Here is a 16,471-nt window from a genome sequence, read left to right as displayed (position 1 = left end):
TGGAGAGAGGAGCAGAATCATGCACGGGGCTGGCTTGATTCGGACTTTTATCTTTGATGCACACAAGCTCCGGGTCACCACTTTTGTCAGCAGTAAGCCCGATTGACCGAAGAAGGAAGATTTGGGACGTGGGACCCTCGACAGTCAAAGAATAGTTCAACGTTAAATTAGCGGGCGGACCGTGGGTCCAAAAAGGCGAAAATTGGACCCCTCGAAAAACACATTTCTCGGAGAGCAGACTGAGAATGGAAATTTTTGGACGGCTTATCTGCGATTATTTCTCGTCATCATTAGAGAAGTACTTTGGATTGGAAACGGAGTATGACAAGGACAGCAATACTTGCATTTCGATAGCATGGTCTTTGGGCCAACTGATCCCATTTTTCGCGCTTTCCAGTCCTTCTGCTTTCACCCCTTCCGTCCCCACCCCATTTTCCATGGGTCTTTCACTGCACCCCTCCCGCATGCGGTCAGAAAAGACACACGGACTTCTTTCACAACCGTCCCCCCTCTCCTCCAACCTATTACCCCCCGACCACGTCGGCGGGTCTTCATGGCCGGGGGTTCGAGGGACCGACGATGAGGCACTTGGGCTCGCTGGCCCCACGTTTGCTGGGGAGACACCATCTCTGACTGGCTACCAAATCTTACCACCTAGAAAGCGGCGTCCCCTCGGCCCCGTCGCAAGGGCCATGGCGATTCTATCCGCCTTGCGCACCGCCTGTATACAACTTGGGACTTGGCTGCTACTAAGGTATGGGAAGGCAGATTTCGCAGGGAAGTGTGAACAAAAAAAAATTTGTTATATATATTTGTACAGCTCACCGCTCGGTTTCAGTATTGATATCTCCAATCTTATTTGTTGGTGACGTTTGATCGTCGTTCTGCCTTTTCGTTTTCCCTTTTCCCCCTTTCTGTTTCTTTTTCCCATTTCCATAGCTTTGGGTCTTGATTCCATTATCGTGGGAACTGTTTCACCTGGCACTTGGCGCCTCGCGTTCTTGGGCCAAGTCATTCAACTTCTGACACCCTAACGCCTGTCTTTTTTCAACCTTTAAACCCAAATCCACGGTAGAGGGCCTCTCAAAATCTGTCGCGTATATTCTTATTTTATCCCCTTTTGTCTGTGAATTTGGTCCGGTTTTGGTGAACCAAACCCGCCCTTTCCAAATCCCCGTCCAACAAGATGAGCGCCGAGGCGAATCAATTGAAGAGGTTGTCTCGAAGTCCATCGTCGAAGCCAGCATCCTCCTTCATTGAGGCTGATGTGAGTGACCTTCTTATTCCTTTCAAAAATTTGTAATTGGGCGAGTTTACATTGGTCACTGCCGTGAGTTACGAGTGGCGAATTCGCAAATGATCCTTGCTCCAAATCACACACTCAAAAACTAACTTGAATATAGTCGCATGATTCAGGAAATGAAGAAGATGGTTTGTAAGTTGCATCAGCTCCGAATTTCTGGCAGAAGATTTGGTCTGCACGGTCATCAGAAAGCAGATAATTATTCTGGTCGTGTTGGTTCATCGTGGACTCTGTAAAAAGCCCGCAAGAAGCGGCATTGGAAAGTACATGGCTGACATCGTCGTGTCGTCATCCGCAACAGATCTTTGACCTCGAGCATGTATAATTTTCCTATGGAAAATGGCAGGCGTTACCACCGGTATCGCGAGGGTGGTGAGTGCATGTCAATTGCAATCGTTGGCGCTGCTATGCTAATTACCGCATTTCATGTAGCATATGTTTATCCAAATGACGAAGTGAGTGGGTTCCCAACTTATGACAAGTTATGTTACTAAGTTTCAACCCCCAGCCCGAGCTTGAACGTCTCAATCTACAACATTTCATTCTGCAACAGGCGTTTGGAGGAAGATCCTATTTCGCACCATTGAGGAACCCAAAAAGGATGTTAGACATTGGCACAGGGACGGGTGTGTGGCCGCTGGAAATGGGTAAGCTTTTCTTTGCAAACCTTGCACTGGTAGGGCGATGAGAATTGATTAACTGACAAATTTCGACAGCGGAGGAGTTTCCCGACTGCGAAGTAGGTTGCTCTGGATCGTGTGCAAAATTATCGTGTGGCTCGGTCTGACTCCGCGAGTAGATCATCGGAACAGACTTATCACCAATTCAACCTCAAATGTGAGTATATCCCAACACTACTAGACGGTCGCATTTCCTACCTTTCATTTTGCCAGCGCTCGATTCTCTATGTTATTTTACTCACGATTACCGTCAGGGTTGCCGAAAACGTACACTTTTTCATTGATGACGCCGCAGAAGAGGATTGGCTCTACCCGCCCAACCACTTTGATTATATTCATACGCGCGCCATGGCAGGCTCGTTTGAGGATTTCCGACATATAATTCGACAAGCATTCTTCTATCTGAAACCCGGCGCATGGCTCGAATCCCAAGAGATTATGTCAAAGGTGTATTGCGACGACGGCACCATGCCCGACACGTGGCCCTTTGTGACATGGAGCAGGGATCTCGACGACGCGGCAATACGCAATGATCGACCTATTCGTATTGCCAATAAGTTGAAGCGCTGGTATGAGGAAGCTGGTTTTGTCGATGTACACGAAGAGGTTTTCAAGGTTGCGGCGAACCCTTGGCCCAAGGATGAGCATATGAAACGATTAGGAAGACTTTCTATGCGAAATATTCTTGAAGGTTTACAGGGTCTAAGTATGGCCACATTTCACCGTGCACTAGGCTGGACAAAGGAGGAGGTCGAAGTGTATCTTGTGGAAGTTCGAAAGGCATTGCAAGACCGCAGCGTCCATGCGTACCATAAGATGTGCGTTGGGCCCTCATTTATTTCCCCTATTTCCCCTCCCCTGCTCATCCTTGTTTTATTCAAAGGTATCAATTTCAAAGGAAAGATTGCTGATTTGATTTTTTCATTAGATTCGTTGTCTGGGGCCGAAAACCCGAAGACGTCGTATCACAACCCCGACCGAAGCCATCATGATCATGAAGCATTATACCATACCTTTGAGTCTTTATAGAGATGTCCGTTCTGCGCACCAACCATCTTTTATCCGTCCAAATATTCAATATTTCCCAATCACCATCCCGTTTCAATACGTGTCACTGTCTTAGTTGGACGGTTATACCCATACAATCCTTCGAGCTCTCCATTCGAACCGAAATCGTCCTATTCCCGGCGGAAAATATAATTTTCATACTTCCTCGCAAAACGATCCTACACTGGCACTTTCATGGGGGACTTGGCTTATGTCCGCTCATACTGCGCCTAGGCGTCTACCAATTCATCTTCTGTCCTCCGTCATATGCTACTTAGAAAGCACCAGTCATAGACTTATTCGAACCTATCTCGAGACATCTCATCTTCAATCCTTTCCGAGCCGATACATTCACGAGGTCACACTATATACAGAGAAGCGAAGGCGGATATGGCATATCAGCCAAACAGGCTGTGCCGATCGAGCGTCATGGAGCTTTTGATTTTTCAAATCTCAAAGTCAACCTCTCTTCAAAACACGATTCATGCTAGGCGAGAAGACATCTCCAGCATCATCACACGTGCCATAATCCTTTCTTTTTGGCTTAGTCTCTTATGAGAGGGACAAGTCATTCTTCGACTCTTCTTTTGAGTGATCCAGCACATTCATGGCATATCCAGGCTTGGATCACCTTGTGTCTAACAAGTTATCAGATTATATGACCTAGAGTCTCACATGGAACTGTCACGGTGTGCCCCTGGTTCCCTTTTCGAATGAAATATTTCTTTTTCACATGACGGTGGATCCTACAGTCTCGGTCTGGTCATACTGTACTTCTTTTCGGCCTTTCAAGGGGAAAACAGCGGCACCATTACAGCCCTCTTTCTATTTGCTAATTCATATAATAGCTATGCATCCCAGAAGATGCGGATTTGAATATTGACATGGAATCTACGCTTAGATTTATGGAACAATAGACTTTGAATTAAATGATCAATACATGGTTGTCTCTGTGTTCGACTTGTATCTGTCTGTCTTGTGCTCTATTTATTTTTATGTGCATTTTCTTACAGAGTCGGAGATGTCGTGTTTTCTTTCTTTCTTTCCTTCTTCCTTCATTTCCTCTTCTTACTCTCTTCTTTTTTCTTTTTTCGCTTTTCACTTCTTTCTTTTCACTGTTCTTTTCCTTTTTATTTCCCCTCTATTCCCCTCCATTTCCCTCTCCTTCTGCTTTTCCTTGATATTATCTTTTCCCCCTTCTAGTTATCGCAATCCAGACCCCCGAACCTGGAGGCAGGAGTACTATCTCGCAGAATTCGCAATCGAAACACACTGCAGCAGTGCAGCCACGGGCCATCTATAATGCTGCAAAATTTTCGATAGGACGCATTGACGCTCATTTTGATTATATTGATATCATTTATGCGACTTGACTCTTTGAGTCTTTGAGTTTCAGGCGCTCAGTTCCCATTTGATGTTTCCCTGTCCACATGTTCCGATGTTTTCTGTGACTCTGTCCATGATTCAGAGTGTGTTGTGGTTGTTATTGGTGTTTCTATTCTTCACTCTACTATCTTGTTTTTCCTTCCCTTTCCTTTCCTTTGCTTTCTTTTCTTTTCTCTTCTGATCATTTGTGTTTTTTGTCTCTCCCTCGTTTTTCACCCTCCTTTTTCGGTCCTTTCAGTTCTATTGGTTCCTTTGGATTTTCGCCCCTTCTCTCCGCGGGATATATATGAGGAACATTTTTACTTTTGCTTTTGCCCTTCAAACTTCAAACTTTAAGCTTTTCGAAATTTTAGAATCAGCTGACTCGAACTGTGGACTGTTGACTGTGGATTGTGAAACTAAAACTGCGAGACTGCAGGACCGCGAGGCTGTGAGCTGTGAGGCTGTAAGGCAGCAAGATTCCAAGATTCCATGGCACTACTTGTCGTCTCTAAGTCCCAGATGGACTCGATGGAGTAAAGTCTGCGTCTTGACCTGGGACTTGGCTCCGGCAGCCTACCCTTGCGGCCCAGACCCGTAGAACGGTGGAGGGATGTATACAATATACCTGGTAGGTTGGTATGAACGTTCGTTACATTCCATGGACCATGGGGCATTCAGGCATTCAGGTATTCGGCCATTCAGGCCCAGACACATTTTGGGACCTGCAGGCACTCTGCACGCCGCACGCATGATAGGACTTTTAGACATACTATAGTCTATGACACGGCATGTGCTAATAACTCACGACTCATGAGCCATGATGGGCCAAGAGTTGTACGACTTGATGGCTTTGCTATCTATCTATATGTATAAGCGGCGAGTCAAACTCTTGTCACGTTGCGGTTTGCCCGGATACACCACACAGCTCCTGCCTTCGCTTGCCCTTTTCATTCACTGTCCACCAAACATAAATAGCAAGTCAAACACTACCCATCTGAACCAGAAGGGACGGTGCCAGAGTGGTTAATAGCTCTCTCAACGTCCTGGAATTTCCCGAGGTGAGTTCGAGTCGGGGTGTCACCACAATCGCAGCTGGGATTTATTCCACTGCCTCACTGGTGCCCCTCATGAGGCCGCATCGGGGAAGGGGTAGAGATGTAGGATGTCTTAACCGTTCTTCGAATGAGAGAAGACGGGGCATCCGAACCCTTTTTGTCGCTCATGTTATTATTATAATTTATTTATTTTTTTTCCTTACTACAAAGGCCCTAATCTCGCTGAAGGATTACAGTACACCGTACAGCTGATACAGTGGTTGATCATAGGGAAATACAGTAATATGCCATAAGGGAATAAGGGAATACAGTGATAGACCATAAGGGGAATTAGAGACTCAAGAACAAGCAAACGATTATCATGAAAAGGAGGAAAGATGAGAGGTGGCGCGACAAAAATTTCGAGACGACGACCACGACGACGAGGAGCAGGAGGAGGTTTAGAAGAAGAAAATATTCATCGTTTTTAATTCTTAGGTGAATTGAATACAGTCGACTGGTGATACGAGTCTTAGATGGTATCCCGCTTTCTGCCCTACTCCGAGTGTAATAATATGATCGGGGGAAGAAAGAGAAAAGAAAAAAAAATAGAAAAGAAAATAACTGATCCGCGATCCGTCCGATGATCCGTCATAGGTATAACTGATATACCCCCGAAAAGCTTTATAGGGGAAAAAAAGAGTTACGTAAGGGAAGGGGAGACCGAAAAAAAAAAAGATCTTCAATACAACGCTTGCTTTGTGCTTAGCCCAGCTTACCATCGGATATCTCAAGAACGAGAATAAAGAGAAAATAAAATCCAGAGTCTTGAAGAAAAAAAGGAAGACTGAAGAAAGAAACAAAGGAATGAGAATGTCTATCGCGTGTTTATAATGTTCCGCCGATTTGGCTGCGGGGAATAGGTCTAATCCAAGACAAAGAGACGTTGATGGCGAGGGTGATGACACCAATGATCCAAATGCTTCGGGCGTAATCTTTGCCGTTGTAACGGAAGATGATGGCGAAAATGATACCGCCAAGGTTGCCTGCAGCGCCGGTGAGACCGGAGACGATACCTATTGAAATGCCATGTTAGTTTAACTGATATGAACATGATTCACAAAGTCTAAGAGTGTGGTGGGTACGTACCATTGGCAAAAGGATGGACGTGGGGAACGAGAGAAAAGTTGGCGCCGTTGGCGCCCTCAAGAAAGAAAGCCATTCCAGCAAAGAGACCAAACATGGTAGCCTCTTTAGACGGGTTAGTTAGACCAATAGCCAATAAAAAGGCACCGTTGATGATCGAGTAGCTGTGCACCAGGATCTTCTTGACCCAGAGGTTTTTGCTGCGGCGGTAAGCAAAGTCGGAGAAGAAACCGCCAATGGGACGGCACACGACGTTGAGCAGACCGAACATGGCAGCCCAATTTCCTGACTCGCTCTGGCCCAGACGAGGAAATTTGTGGAGGTAGTATGCGCCGAGGATGCTGTTGATGGAGAGCTCAGCGCCAAACGTGCAAAAGTAGCAGCCGGCCAAAGTAAGCGTAGGCAAAGAGAAAATGACGGGAAGAGCTTCGCGGAAGGTTGGCTTGGAAATGACCTCGCCTTTGGCGGTGTCAAGCATTTGCTGCTCGCCGAGTTGGGCTTCTCGATCGGCGTATGCCTTGCCTTCAGTATTGGCCTTTTCGTCCATGTCAATGGCCGGCGGAGTGATGGAGTCTGGTTGACTCTCCTTGCGCTCGCCGGCCTGGTGTTCGGGAATGTCGACGACTTGACCCTCAACCTCGTGACGGTCGACTTGGTGAGCTTCGAGATTCTGTTCGGCTGCGAGGTGACGCTCACTCCATTTGCCAGTCGGGGTGTCAGGGCAGAGGAGAACAAGCGCAATGGCAGTGGCAGTAATGAGGATAAATGGCACAACAAAAGCAACACGCCAGGCCGTGTGGGGGCTCAAGTGTTGGTTTTTGACAAGCGACTCGAAAATGGCGGGCATGACAAAGTACGTGATACCACCGCCAGCGTTACCTAGACCGCCAGTCAAGGCATTGGCGGTTCCGACAATGTTCTTGTCAAAGAACCCCGTCGACCAGACCTGGCAAGGTACAAAGGACCCGCCAAGGATACCGATGAAGAAGCGGAGAGCCAAAAGTCCCTTGGCATTGAATACACAGCCGGCAAGAACAGTGGGAACGGCCCCAGCAAGAAGACATCCCGCAAAGGTATATCGAGGACCCCAGCGGTCACAGGCAGGGCCAGCGACGAGACGAACAATTAACCTAAAATTAAAAGATTAGTTTAGCTTATATTTAAAGGAGAGTTGTTTATTACGATTGGAACTTACGTTGCTGCCAATGCAATAATGTTCGAGTTGGAAACATCTGCCTGAGACAATTTCAAGTCTTTTGAAATGGTCAAGGTCATCTGTGCACGATTAGTTTAGGCCCCATAAGATATTGAGTCTTGTCAAAGGGATTTTGTTTAGACGCACCAATGGTGGAAAAGCATACCTATCATCTCATTAGCGAAGCAATCCTTTAGAAACGGACGAAGAGAACAATTCCATCATACCACGACCAGAATGCAATCATGAAACCAAACCAGGAGAAAAAGAAGACACGTCCATATGTGTTGATAGGGTTAAGGGCAGGAATCGTTTGCGCTTTTCGGTTGATGGGATTGACCCTAGGGGCCTTGAAAATAATTGCTAGATCAACACCCATGTCGACAGGGGATTATGACGGCAAGAAGCCTCGAGATGGTATATAGTCTCTCAGAAACACTTCTGGCGGTTGCAGTTGAGCAAAACAAACAACACCAGAAAAAAATAATGGAAAATATTCCCCTAGTATGCTTTGCTTGTTGGAGAATGGTGATAGAGCCGGTGGATATCAAGAGCATCGACTTGGTTTTAATAGTTTGGACGACTTAGCCTACCGAATTAAAGACAGGCATTTGGTCAACGCAGAAGAGATGCAAAGTAAATCCGCGGATTTGCGTAGGAGACCTTGTCCGGAACCCCACAAGTGACGGCCGAGACGATCAAGCCCCAGAATGACGGCTCTGTATTTAGTTCGACCACCCCCAGAAAGTGATGCGAGATGAATTGCCGATAAGGGGTTCCACTAGATCTTTTGGCAAAGGCCAACCGCCTTTATTGTCGATCGGATTGTGGCTTGGAGAATGCAAATACCATATAGTTGAATCTAGATCGCCGGCCTTTCTCATTTTTGCTAATGCTGCACGTCAAAAGGACGGTCACGGTGTCATGCTCATCTAGTCATGGTAGGATCTGTCGAAGCGGCTCGAAGAAAATTCAATTGGATCCAGCAAGTCCATGGCCAAAAAAAACGATGATGTTTCACATGCGTGGGACGGAAAATCCAGTGTTGATCAAGGCGCAAGGAACCAAAGAACCAATAAGACTTGCCGAAACCCTTATCAGCGCAGTGACCGGGAGCTATACGCTTTCAGAGAATGGCTTGCAACTTTTTAGGAAAGGTGAAGATATTGGACAAATTAGCATGTAGCCTCTTCCCCCTTGGCGTTCCTGTACCGGGAGCCTTATCTTTCAGAAGCCCAGGGCCAAAGCTGTCAGCGATGTCATGCCGCGAGAGGATCGCCATGTCTGATTATTTTCAGACCGGAAAGATAACGATAAGAAACGCGTTGGACCCACGTATTTTGTTTCTCCGCGGTCAGCATCTCCGGTAGACGTAGGTAATTCGCATAATAATAATCGAAAGCAGCCCATCTCTCATGTTTACTGTGTCAGTCCATTGGAATTGACCGTGAGGTGTTGTTCAAGCCCATGTCATGCGTGGCATACCGCGTCTATCTCGGAATGTCGGATCATGCCCGTGGAGATGAGTCCAGGCACCATCGATCATTGAACCCGGGATAATGGCTTCATCCACTGATAGACGACGTATTTGAAAGCATGACGTCCCTACTCTGAGCTCTTGTCTAGAGAGGATGAAAGGCTGGTTCATACTCGGCTGTAAATTTCTGACCGAATCATAGAGCTGAGGTTCTGTCTCCTGAGAATTCGTAGCAACGGTTCGCACTTTGGTCGATTTATCGTATGAAAGTCTGCAACTGTCGTTTTCATTGATGCGAGGGAGATGCAATAGATTTGAAGATGACAAGACAAACAGAGATGTGATGACGACCGACCCGCCTTTTGGAGCGAGAATGTAGCTTTCTTCTTCATGACAAGCCCCGAGACCCTTCACTCTGAACTCTGCATCGTGGCTGTTGTCCTTTTTGAAGCCTGTCATTATCAACCACCTCTTCTCAGATCTTCATGGACTTGCAGAAACTGGGTAGAACAAGGGGAATTGCTTGTATGTCATCAAACCACCAAAGCAGAAATCCTCGGCTATAGGATCTGATGTGCCGACCGTGGCTTTTCAATCTCCAGCATTCTGAGAAGGGTTTCTTTTGTCCGTTGTATCGTAGTCATCTTGCGACGATGTTGAAACGCTCACGGTGAGTTTCCATCTTGCAATTGTGAGAAAAAATTTTCGCGGTCGGAGGCCACAGCCGAAAGCACTCTGGCAGTTTGGAACTTGGTGTAAAACTGGCGTCACGCTCACATGAAGACTTTCAAGGTACTAAACGATACAGCTGAATTACATTGCCAACTTTGATCTGCAGCTTCTTCCTAGATGAGGTGCGAGGTCCGTGTCGCCGATGGGATTAATACAGACTGGGAAAGATAACGGGACGCGCAGCCTCGATACGTGCAAAGAATCTCTTGAAAACCGCGATTTTGTCTATGATGACTGAAGTGGACTTACTCTATTCCATCGATAGCATCACGATACGCACTGACAGCTTTCCCATTGCTGGTTGTGCCACGATGATCCTACCTCAATCGTTATCGTCATTTAAATTGTATCCGCGGCTGACAAAGTCGCCTCCCCCGACTTTGGACCTATTGAAGCCACAACAAAAATGCCAATGTCAGAGTCTAGTCCTACGGTGTTAGGAAGATCTACTTGTGAGAGCGACAAAATCTTGATGAGCAGCTGAATTTTGCCACCAAGTGCTTTTAACCATGCTACGTTTTTCTACTGGACAAAGAAAGCTAAACAAGTGGCTTTCGTGCATTAATTCGAATGATTTCAATATTCCAGCTGATGCAAAACCTCAGTTGCAAGCTTTGCATCAAATCATCCGCGATTTGGGGCTGCAATGGAGAGCACTGTATAAGTGGCTCTGTGATTGCGTGACAGATCTCTGGACGTATACGAGGCAAGGAAAATCGGCACACAATAGAATTGGCAAACCGCAAAACCTTCTACAGCCATGCTTTATTTATCAAGGATTGAAATGGAGCAGTTCGACCAAGAATGGCAGAAGAAAAGCAGGTGCCGTAAGGCTGGCAGCCCGAATGATGGGCATTCAAAGCCCGAGATTTGTGATGCTTAACGGCGCGACCTAGGCGACATCGGACCGAAATTTCGATTGGAGGATCTGCTTTGGGTCGCGCAAATCATCACGGAATAGAAACCCTTATATTAATGATCGATACTTTTCAAGTCACAATACAGATATAACAACGAATGAGGTGCTCGAGTTTACCCTTATTTCGATATCCAGCAGTTCAGTCTCACGTGGTACACATCTTCTTTCAGATCCCCAAATGACGCAATCTCATCTTCTGGGGTCGCTTTGATGACACGGTTTAGAATTGCCAGCCCTTTGACCTCTTCGGGGGCCGCCCGATGCTACCACTTCTGCAAGGCCTTTTTTTAGGCTTTGTGCGTGAGCTGTATTGAAGCCCCACTGGAACAGAGATGTATGGTTTCCGTTAAATACGAAGGGTGCATCGATTCACACGAGGGCCCTGAATCAGGTCTCACGGTTGCAGAGATAAGCTAGGAACATGGCCTCGTGTCATGCATAAAGGCGAAAACGAAAAAAAAAAAAAAAAAAAAGTCGGTCTGGACATCCCCATGCGCCTCTCACTGGTATGGAAATGGATGATAACCAGTCCGACCCAAGATGATGAGCAAAACAAGATCCTGGACAATAAGGCTCAAAGGCGAGGGTGATGGTGATGATCATCCCCTAGCGTAACAAGTGTCCGCTTAGTGCGAAGCTTATATGTGAAAGGGAAGCGGCCTCTTGATGCCCCTGATGCGTGGTCGTTGTGCTTAGACCATGCGAACGTTACACGCGAATGACAACTTGATGCGTCCCAAACCCAGGGCACAAAGACGTATCTGGATTCTACCTTGCGACGCAGGAACAATATTCAATGGGTTCTTTGTTCGAATATGCAGAGTTGGCTTTCATGGGCAGAAGAAAAAATACGCTGACATGATCAAGTGGGGACGACGCATAATTTTTCTCGGCTTTATTCTCATTAAGCCAGCTCGATATTTGGTTGTGTGCCTCATGCGGCCCACAGTTAATTTCGGTCGCCTTCAGGAACCAGCAAATGAGAGCCCTCTGACGAATACGGAGTACGAGTACTTTACGACGAATCTGGGGGCTTGCTTGTCCCCCAACTGGCCATGACCTTGTGTCTCACACGGAATACTGAACTTTGCCGTTTGTCACATACGCAGTATATGCACGAATATATTTAATATTTGAAAGGGGAAGATAATGAGAAGCCGAGAAATGATTCTGGGAGTTGACAAGTGGATAAATCTCTTTCAAAAAAATTTTATTTAAAGGACGGCTAAACCACAACCGTATCTAGTTACGAAAGCGAGCAGTCCATTCCAACGTGCGTTCCCGGCTTGACCAAGGGTACGGACCTCGACACGGTCAAAGCTAAGCTTCGGTACCAGACAGCTGAGCCCTTGTGTGTGGTCTTCGACAAAGACGGAACATAGGCTAACTGTCAGGTTCCGCCCCTTCGGCCAAACTGGACCCTTTCTTGCCCTCCTGGCGCTGTTTCACACTTGCACGATGCTCCGCGAACGTTGCGCGTCCGCCCCTTTTTTCTGGAAAAAGGCCGATCCCTTTGGAGCCCGCAAGATGGGGAAAATTCCCCGCCTTATAACACCCCTGTCGCCGCGCGACGGATGCGGTGTGATTGGCATAACTCCTACATACTGTGACTGACGATCATCAACAACCCAGAAAAGGAGAATGGGAGCTCATGCTCACCACGCCAGTTTGGCAAGTTTTGACTCATCCGCAATGACAGCTGCGTCAGACAGTAATGGTATTATGGATCAACCACCTATACACCCATTGTCGTCCATGCAAGGCGCCTTTGAGGAGTCATTGCTGGAAACTCTTGAATGTGCCGAAGCGCAGTCCCGTCTAGAAACTGGCGATGCCGCGTCGAAACGAAAGCGGCTTCTACGGCAAAATTCGTTTGAGTCCACTGGAGCCAGTCGATGGCAGAAAAAGGCAGATGAGCGATTCGACCCGCTGTGGAAACTTGTTGCGCAGATTTCATTTGGCGTCCATCTGGTCCACCAGCGGTTAGCGAAATCAGATGAAGAAGTCTTTCGAATCTTGCAGACACATGTGGACGAGATAGATTCATTTATTGAGAAGACGTTCGATGACTTTGATCTGGCACAAAAAGATATCCAAGAAAGGATGGAATACCTTCGCTTGCCCCTCCAACATTCTGACGTTTTCGACACCATGCTCGAAGACCGCAGATTTCGACGATCGATTGTTGAGGGAAACGAAATGATTGACCACATCATCAATCGGACCTCGAGCGCCATGGCTGATGCTTTAAAGGATGTTTTGAGTGGTGTAGCCGCGATTTTGGAACTGAACGGCTATCTGAATAAGATTGACGAGAACGATATCGTCTCAGAGGACCCGGAGGGTGAATTATCTAATTTCTTCTCGGCAATGCGGGGCAATGCAGATGGATGGTATCGTGCATTCTGCTCGTTGCAAATGAAGGGTAATACCCTCGCAGTAGCGCTGTCACAGTTAGGCAGCCTTGTGGAGGAAATTCAACGCCGTGCTGGGAATGCGAGCCGGAGGACTAGGGTAAGGCACTTGCATCCCGTGTGAGCTGAATGAGATGAGGCTGATAAATGAATTTTAGTTTGCTGCGGGCGCCAATGCTACTTTGGTGCAACAGAGAGCATCGATGATTGACATTCCACCATCCCCGCCGCTCTCACCAACTGCGTTACCGGCAAGATCCCTATCAATTGAGTTCGATCGCTTCGATTTTCATTTCAAGGAGAATGCAGGATCTCATAAGCGGCAATCCTTTGACAATTCGGAGCAGTTGCAAATTTCCAACGCTGTTGATACGTTTGAGAAACTCAATGGAGAGGCTCCGACATCTGCAGTCCAGACGATTGCACGAGCGGGCTCTCTTGCACGCAAATTCTCCCTTCGCAAGAGGCCAAGACCAAGCAAAAGGCAGCAGCAAGATCAACAACAGATGCCAACTGCACTGGGGTCTGCTTTTGTGGTTCAGGAGTCAAGGGCATCCGCGGATATTTGCTTGCAGACTCGGCCGCAACGTGAAATGGAGTCAAATTACCCAGCCACCAGGATTCCTCCCCTTTCCACCCCACCAATGTCAAAGACAAGTTCTATTGTTCGCAAGCTCTCGCGGCGCAAACCCAAAGGAAACAGTCAAACTCGGAAACGACAAGACTCTACTTACTCTTCTGGCAACTCCAACCACACAGCGGATTCGCGCCCAGAATCCTCGTCTCAGCAAGAAAATCCATCCACCAACCAAGGCTCGGTCATTCCTCACGCGGCTGATCGTCCGTTTTCAAAGTCAAATTCCATCACTCGTCATCTTTCGGTTCGCAGAAGACGACATGCGGAGCAGCAACTGACAGCTCAGGAGTCCCTTGGACAAGAAGAAGGGCATCCTGGAGAGCCAGGCCCTACGGTAGAGGATTCTACTCCTGCCTCGGAAGCGCCAGCATCAGGCGCATCCAATCTAAGGCGGCGTTTGTCCCGGCGACAGCGTCCACGGCGGACACTGCAAATATCTTCGCCTTTACCTTTGCCCCCTCCCGACTTGGGAGCCTTTGGAGAAAAGCCCCAAGAGCCTACCTCAACACCTAACGAGCCGTTCCCAAGGCTATCAACAGAGCCAGCGGCCGAGGAAGTAATGCAGGCGGCCCTTGAAGCTGCACCTCCTCTCTCTCGAACAGGCTCGCTAGTCCGTCGATTCTCCCTACGGAAACGACAAGGAGGCCGTCCCGAGAAATCTTCACGGCAATCCTCCCACGACTCCAATGCCAACGTTTCTCCGCGCAAGAGCTCGACCGCAGAAGAACCTGTTCGAACGGACACGTCACCTGCTAACGAGCCCCAGCCTTCACCACTTGCCTCGCATCCGGTCACCACAACGGATGTGGTCGACGAGTCGAGTCAGCCTGTGATGGAAACAATTCTGGAGCAAGAGACGCCCGAGTTGCCATTTGAGGCAGAAGTCCCGACGCCGGCGCAGTCTTCAAGCCCATCTCGGTCATCAACCACGGCGCCAGTGCTGCAGGATGCAAATGACTGCCATCAACTATCTGAATTTATACCGCCTCAACATGGCCTTAGACGCCGCTCAAGTGTTCCAAGTCTCAAGTCTCTTTTTCGCCGTAAGTAACAATCCTGCTGAGTAATATTAGCGTGTAAGCCATCGACTGACACCCTTGCAATAGGCAAACTCCGCCATCACCCCTCTGCACCGCAGTTGAAGCGTCTGAGCAGTTTAGGTGAAGAAGCCGAGACTGAGAGCAAGTCTGAGCTCGGGCTTGAAGTTGCCGCATAAGCTGAAAGACCTAGCTTCTTGTCATTTTTTTGTCTTCTTTCTTTTTTTTTTTTTCTTCCCTACAATTGACAGAGGACAAACAGGAGTCATGGGGCTGGTGCTGGAGTCTACACTGTCCCTCTCTTTTCTCATTCACGTGTTTTAAGACTTCTTGTTTATGATTTTATGTCTCTGGTCATGACCTTGATGATTCCCCGTTGGTTCTTGATGTTCATTGTTTCCCCCAATATCTCGTACCTTTTCTGGCTTTTACCTTCCCCCACTTCATGTTTTACTAGTACCTCTTCACTTTCTCACGATTTACTCCACTTGCAATCTGGTCATTGCCTCCTCAACTTCTCTTCTATCTAGATACCCAGGTCTTATATCAATGAAATATCCTTTTTCAACTCCTCTTTTCTTTTTTTGCCCGATCCATATTTCTCTACATGTCTCCATTTCCCTTATCCCTTATCCGTTGATATTTCTCTTTTTATATTCCATGCGCTTTCTATACCGCGTTCAAATCATTGAAAACACGAGAATAGATGATGGATGCTACGGTAAAAAATAACAAAGAACTTCTATAATGATCCAAATCTGCCAATCAACCAAATAAGCTTCCTTTCCTCACTGTATACTGTATACTGTATACTATATACTTCATTACCGCATTACTGCATTACTGCATTACTGCATTACTGCACAATTATCTCGTACGAGATAAAAGTATCTCACATCGAATTCGATTTTCGTCTAATTTGTATCGTAGGGGGGATATTTATTCCCAGAACCGCTTTCAACAAGATAAGAACGCCAAACTATACTGCCTTGTAGTGTAACACATGGCCCGCAAGCCACAATCGATTTGGGAAGTATAGAAAAGAAAAGAAAGAGCTCGCTCTGGTCCGTGTTCCGTGGGCTGGGCTGGGCTGTTGGAGGCGACGCTTTTCTTTTGATATGAATGAAAAGAAACTTTTTCTTTTTTCCCTCCTATGATCCGAAAAGACCAAAAGTCTGTTGGGGGGAAAAGTCTTCACATGAGGAAGGATTGGGGTCGCGTCGGGGAATAGACTAAGGAAAAGAGAAAGGGAAACAACGAAAATGGAAACAATGAAAAGAGAAGTAGAAATAAAGAGAAAACAGAGAACAAAATTTCCAAGGGATCCGGCACTACTTGCACCGCTTTTCGACGATGCCGGCGCCGTGCTCGTCGTATTCCTTCTTGGATATCCACATCTAGTTGAGTTGCGTTAGTATGATTCCAGATGGTTTCGGACGAGATGGAAGGAGTGCTAAAGAAAGGGAAGGGGGAAAAGGAGGG

The 16,471-nt window shown here is 47.2% G+C and overlaps 4 protein-coding genes across 4 annotated transcripts in view; 2 read left to right on the top strand and 2 right to left on the bottom strand.

The window, feature by feature from the left end:
- The first annotated feature begins 975 nt into the window (after window positions 1-975).
- L228DRAFT_281459 (S-adenosyl-L-methionine-dependent methyltransferase) lies at window positions 976-2,984 on the top strand. Its single transcript, XM_018335889.1, has 9 exons — window positions 976-1,267; window positions 1,404-1,435; window positions 1,605-1,675; window positions 1,736-1,758; window positions 1,812-1,950; window positions 2,020-2,042; window positions 2,103-2,140; window positions 2,238-2,801; window positions 2,912-2,984. The coding sequence occupies exons 1-9, from the start codon at window positions 1,187-1,189 to the stop codon at window positions 2,973-2,975; spliced, it is 1,035 nt and encodes a 344-aa protein (XP_018189932.1). The 5' UTR covers window positions 976-1,186; the 3' UTR covers window positions 2,976-2,984.
- A 3,336-nt stretch (window positions 2,985-6,320) lies between these two features.
- On the bottom strand, window positions 6,321-8,152 carry L228DRAFT_237315 (nitrate transporter CrnA; the record flags this gene model as incomplete). The annotated part of the gene is made up of 5 exons (XM_018330920.1): window positions 6,321-6,508; window positions 6,582-7,708; window positions 7,774-7,853; window positions 7,921-7,939; window positions 8,001-8,152. The coding sequence occupies 5 exons, from the start codon at window positions 8,150-8,152 to the stop codon at window positions 6,321-6,323; spliced, it is 1,566 nt and encodes a 521-aa protein (XP_018189931.1).
- A 4,099-nt stretch (window positions 8,153-12,251) lies between these two features.
- L228DRAFT_95314 (hypothetical protein) lies at window positions 12,252-15,251 on the top strand. Its single transcript, XM_018337003.1, has 3 exons — window positions 12,252-13,415; window positions 13,474-14,995; window positions 15,059-15,251. Exons 1-3 carry the CDS (start codon window positions 12,543-12,545, stop codon window positions 15,166-15,168), a joined length of 2,505 nt encoding a protein of 834 aa, XP_018189930.1. The 5' UTR covers window positions 12,252-12,542; the 3' UTR covers window positions 15,169-15,251.
- Window positions 15,252-16,003: 752 nt separating this feature from the next.
- Window positions 16,004-16,471, bottom strand: part of L228DRAFT_259604 (actin-like protein-like protein 6A) — a 2,311-nt gene continuing 1,843 nt past the window's right edge. Inside the window, exon 6 of the mRNA XM_018334180.1 lies at window positions 16,004-16,386. Coding sequence (XP_018189929.1) covers window positions 16,321-16,386 — 66 coding nt within the window. The 3' untranslated portion in view covers window positions 16,004-16,320. The remainder of the gene's footprint in view (window positions 16,387-16,471) is intronic.

Source organism: Xylona heveae (genome assembly GCF_001619985.1).
Source record: "Xylona heveae TC161 unplaced genomic scaffold L228scaffold_3, whole genome shotgun sequence".
In the NCBI taxonomy this organism is placed as follows: Eukaryota; Fungi; Ascomycota; class Xylonomycetes; order Xylonales; family Xylonaceae; genus Xylona; species Xylona heveae.
This window is presented reverse-complemented; position numbering and strand designations above follow the sequence as displayed.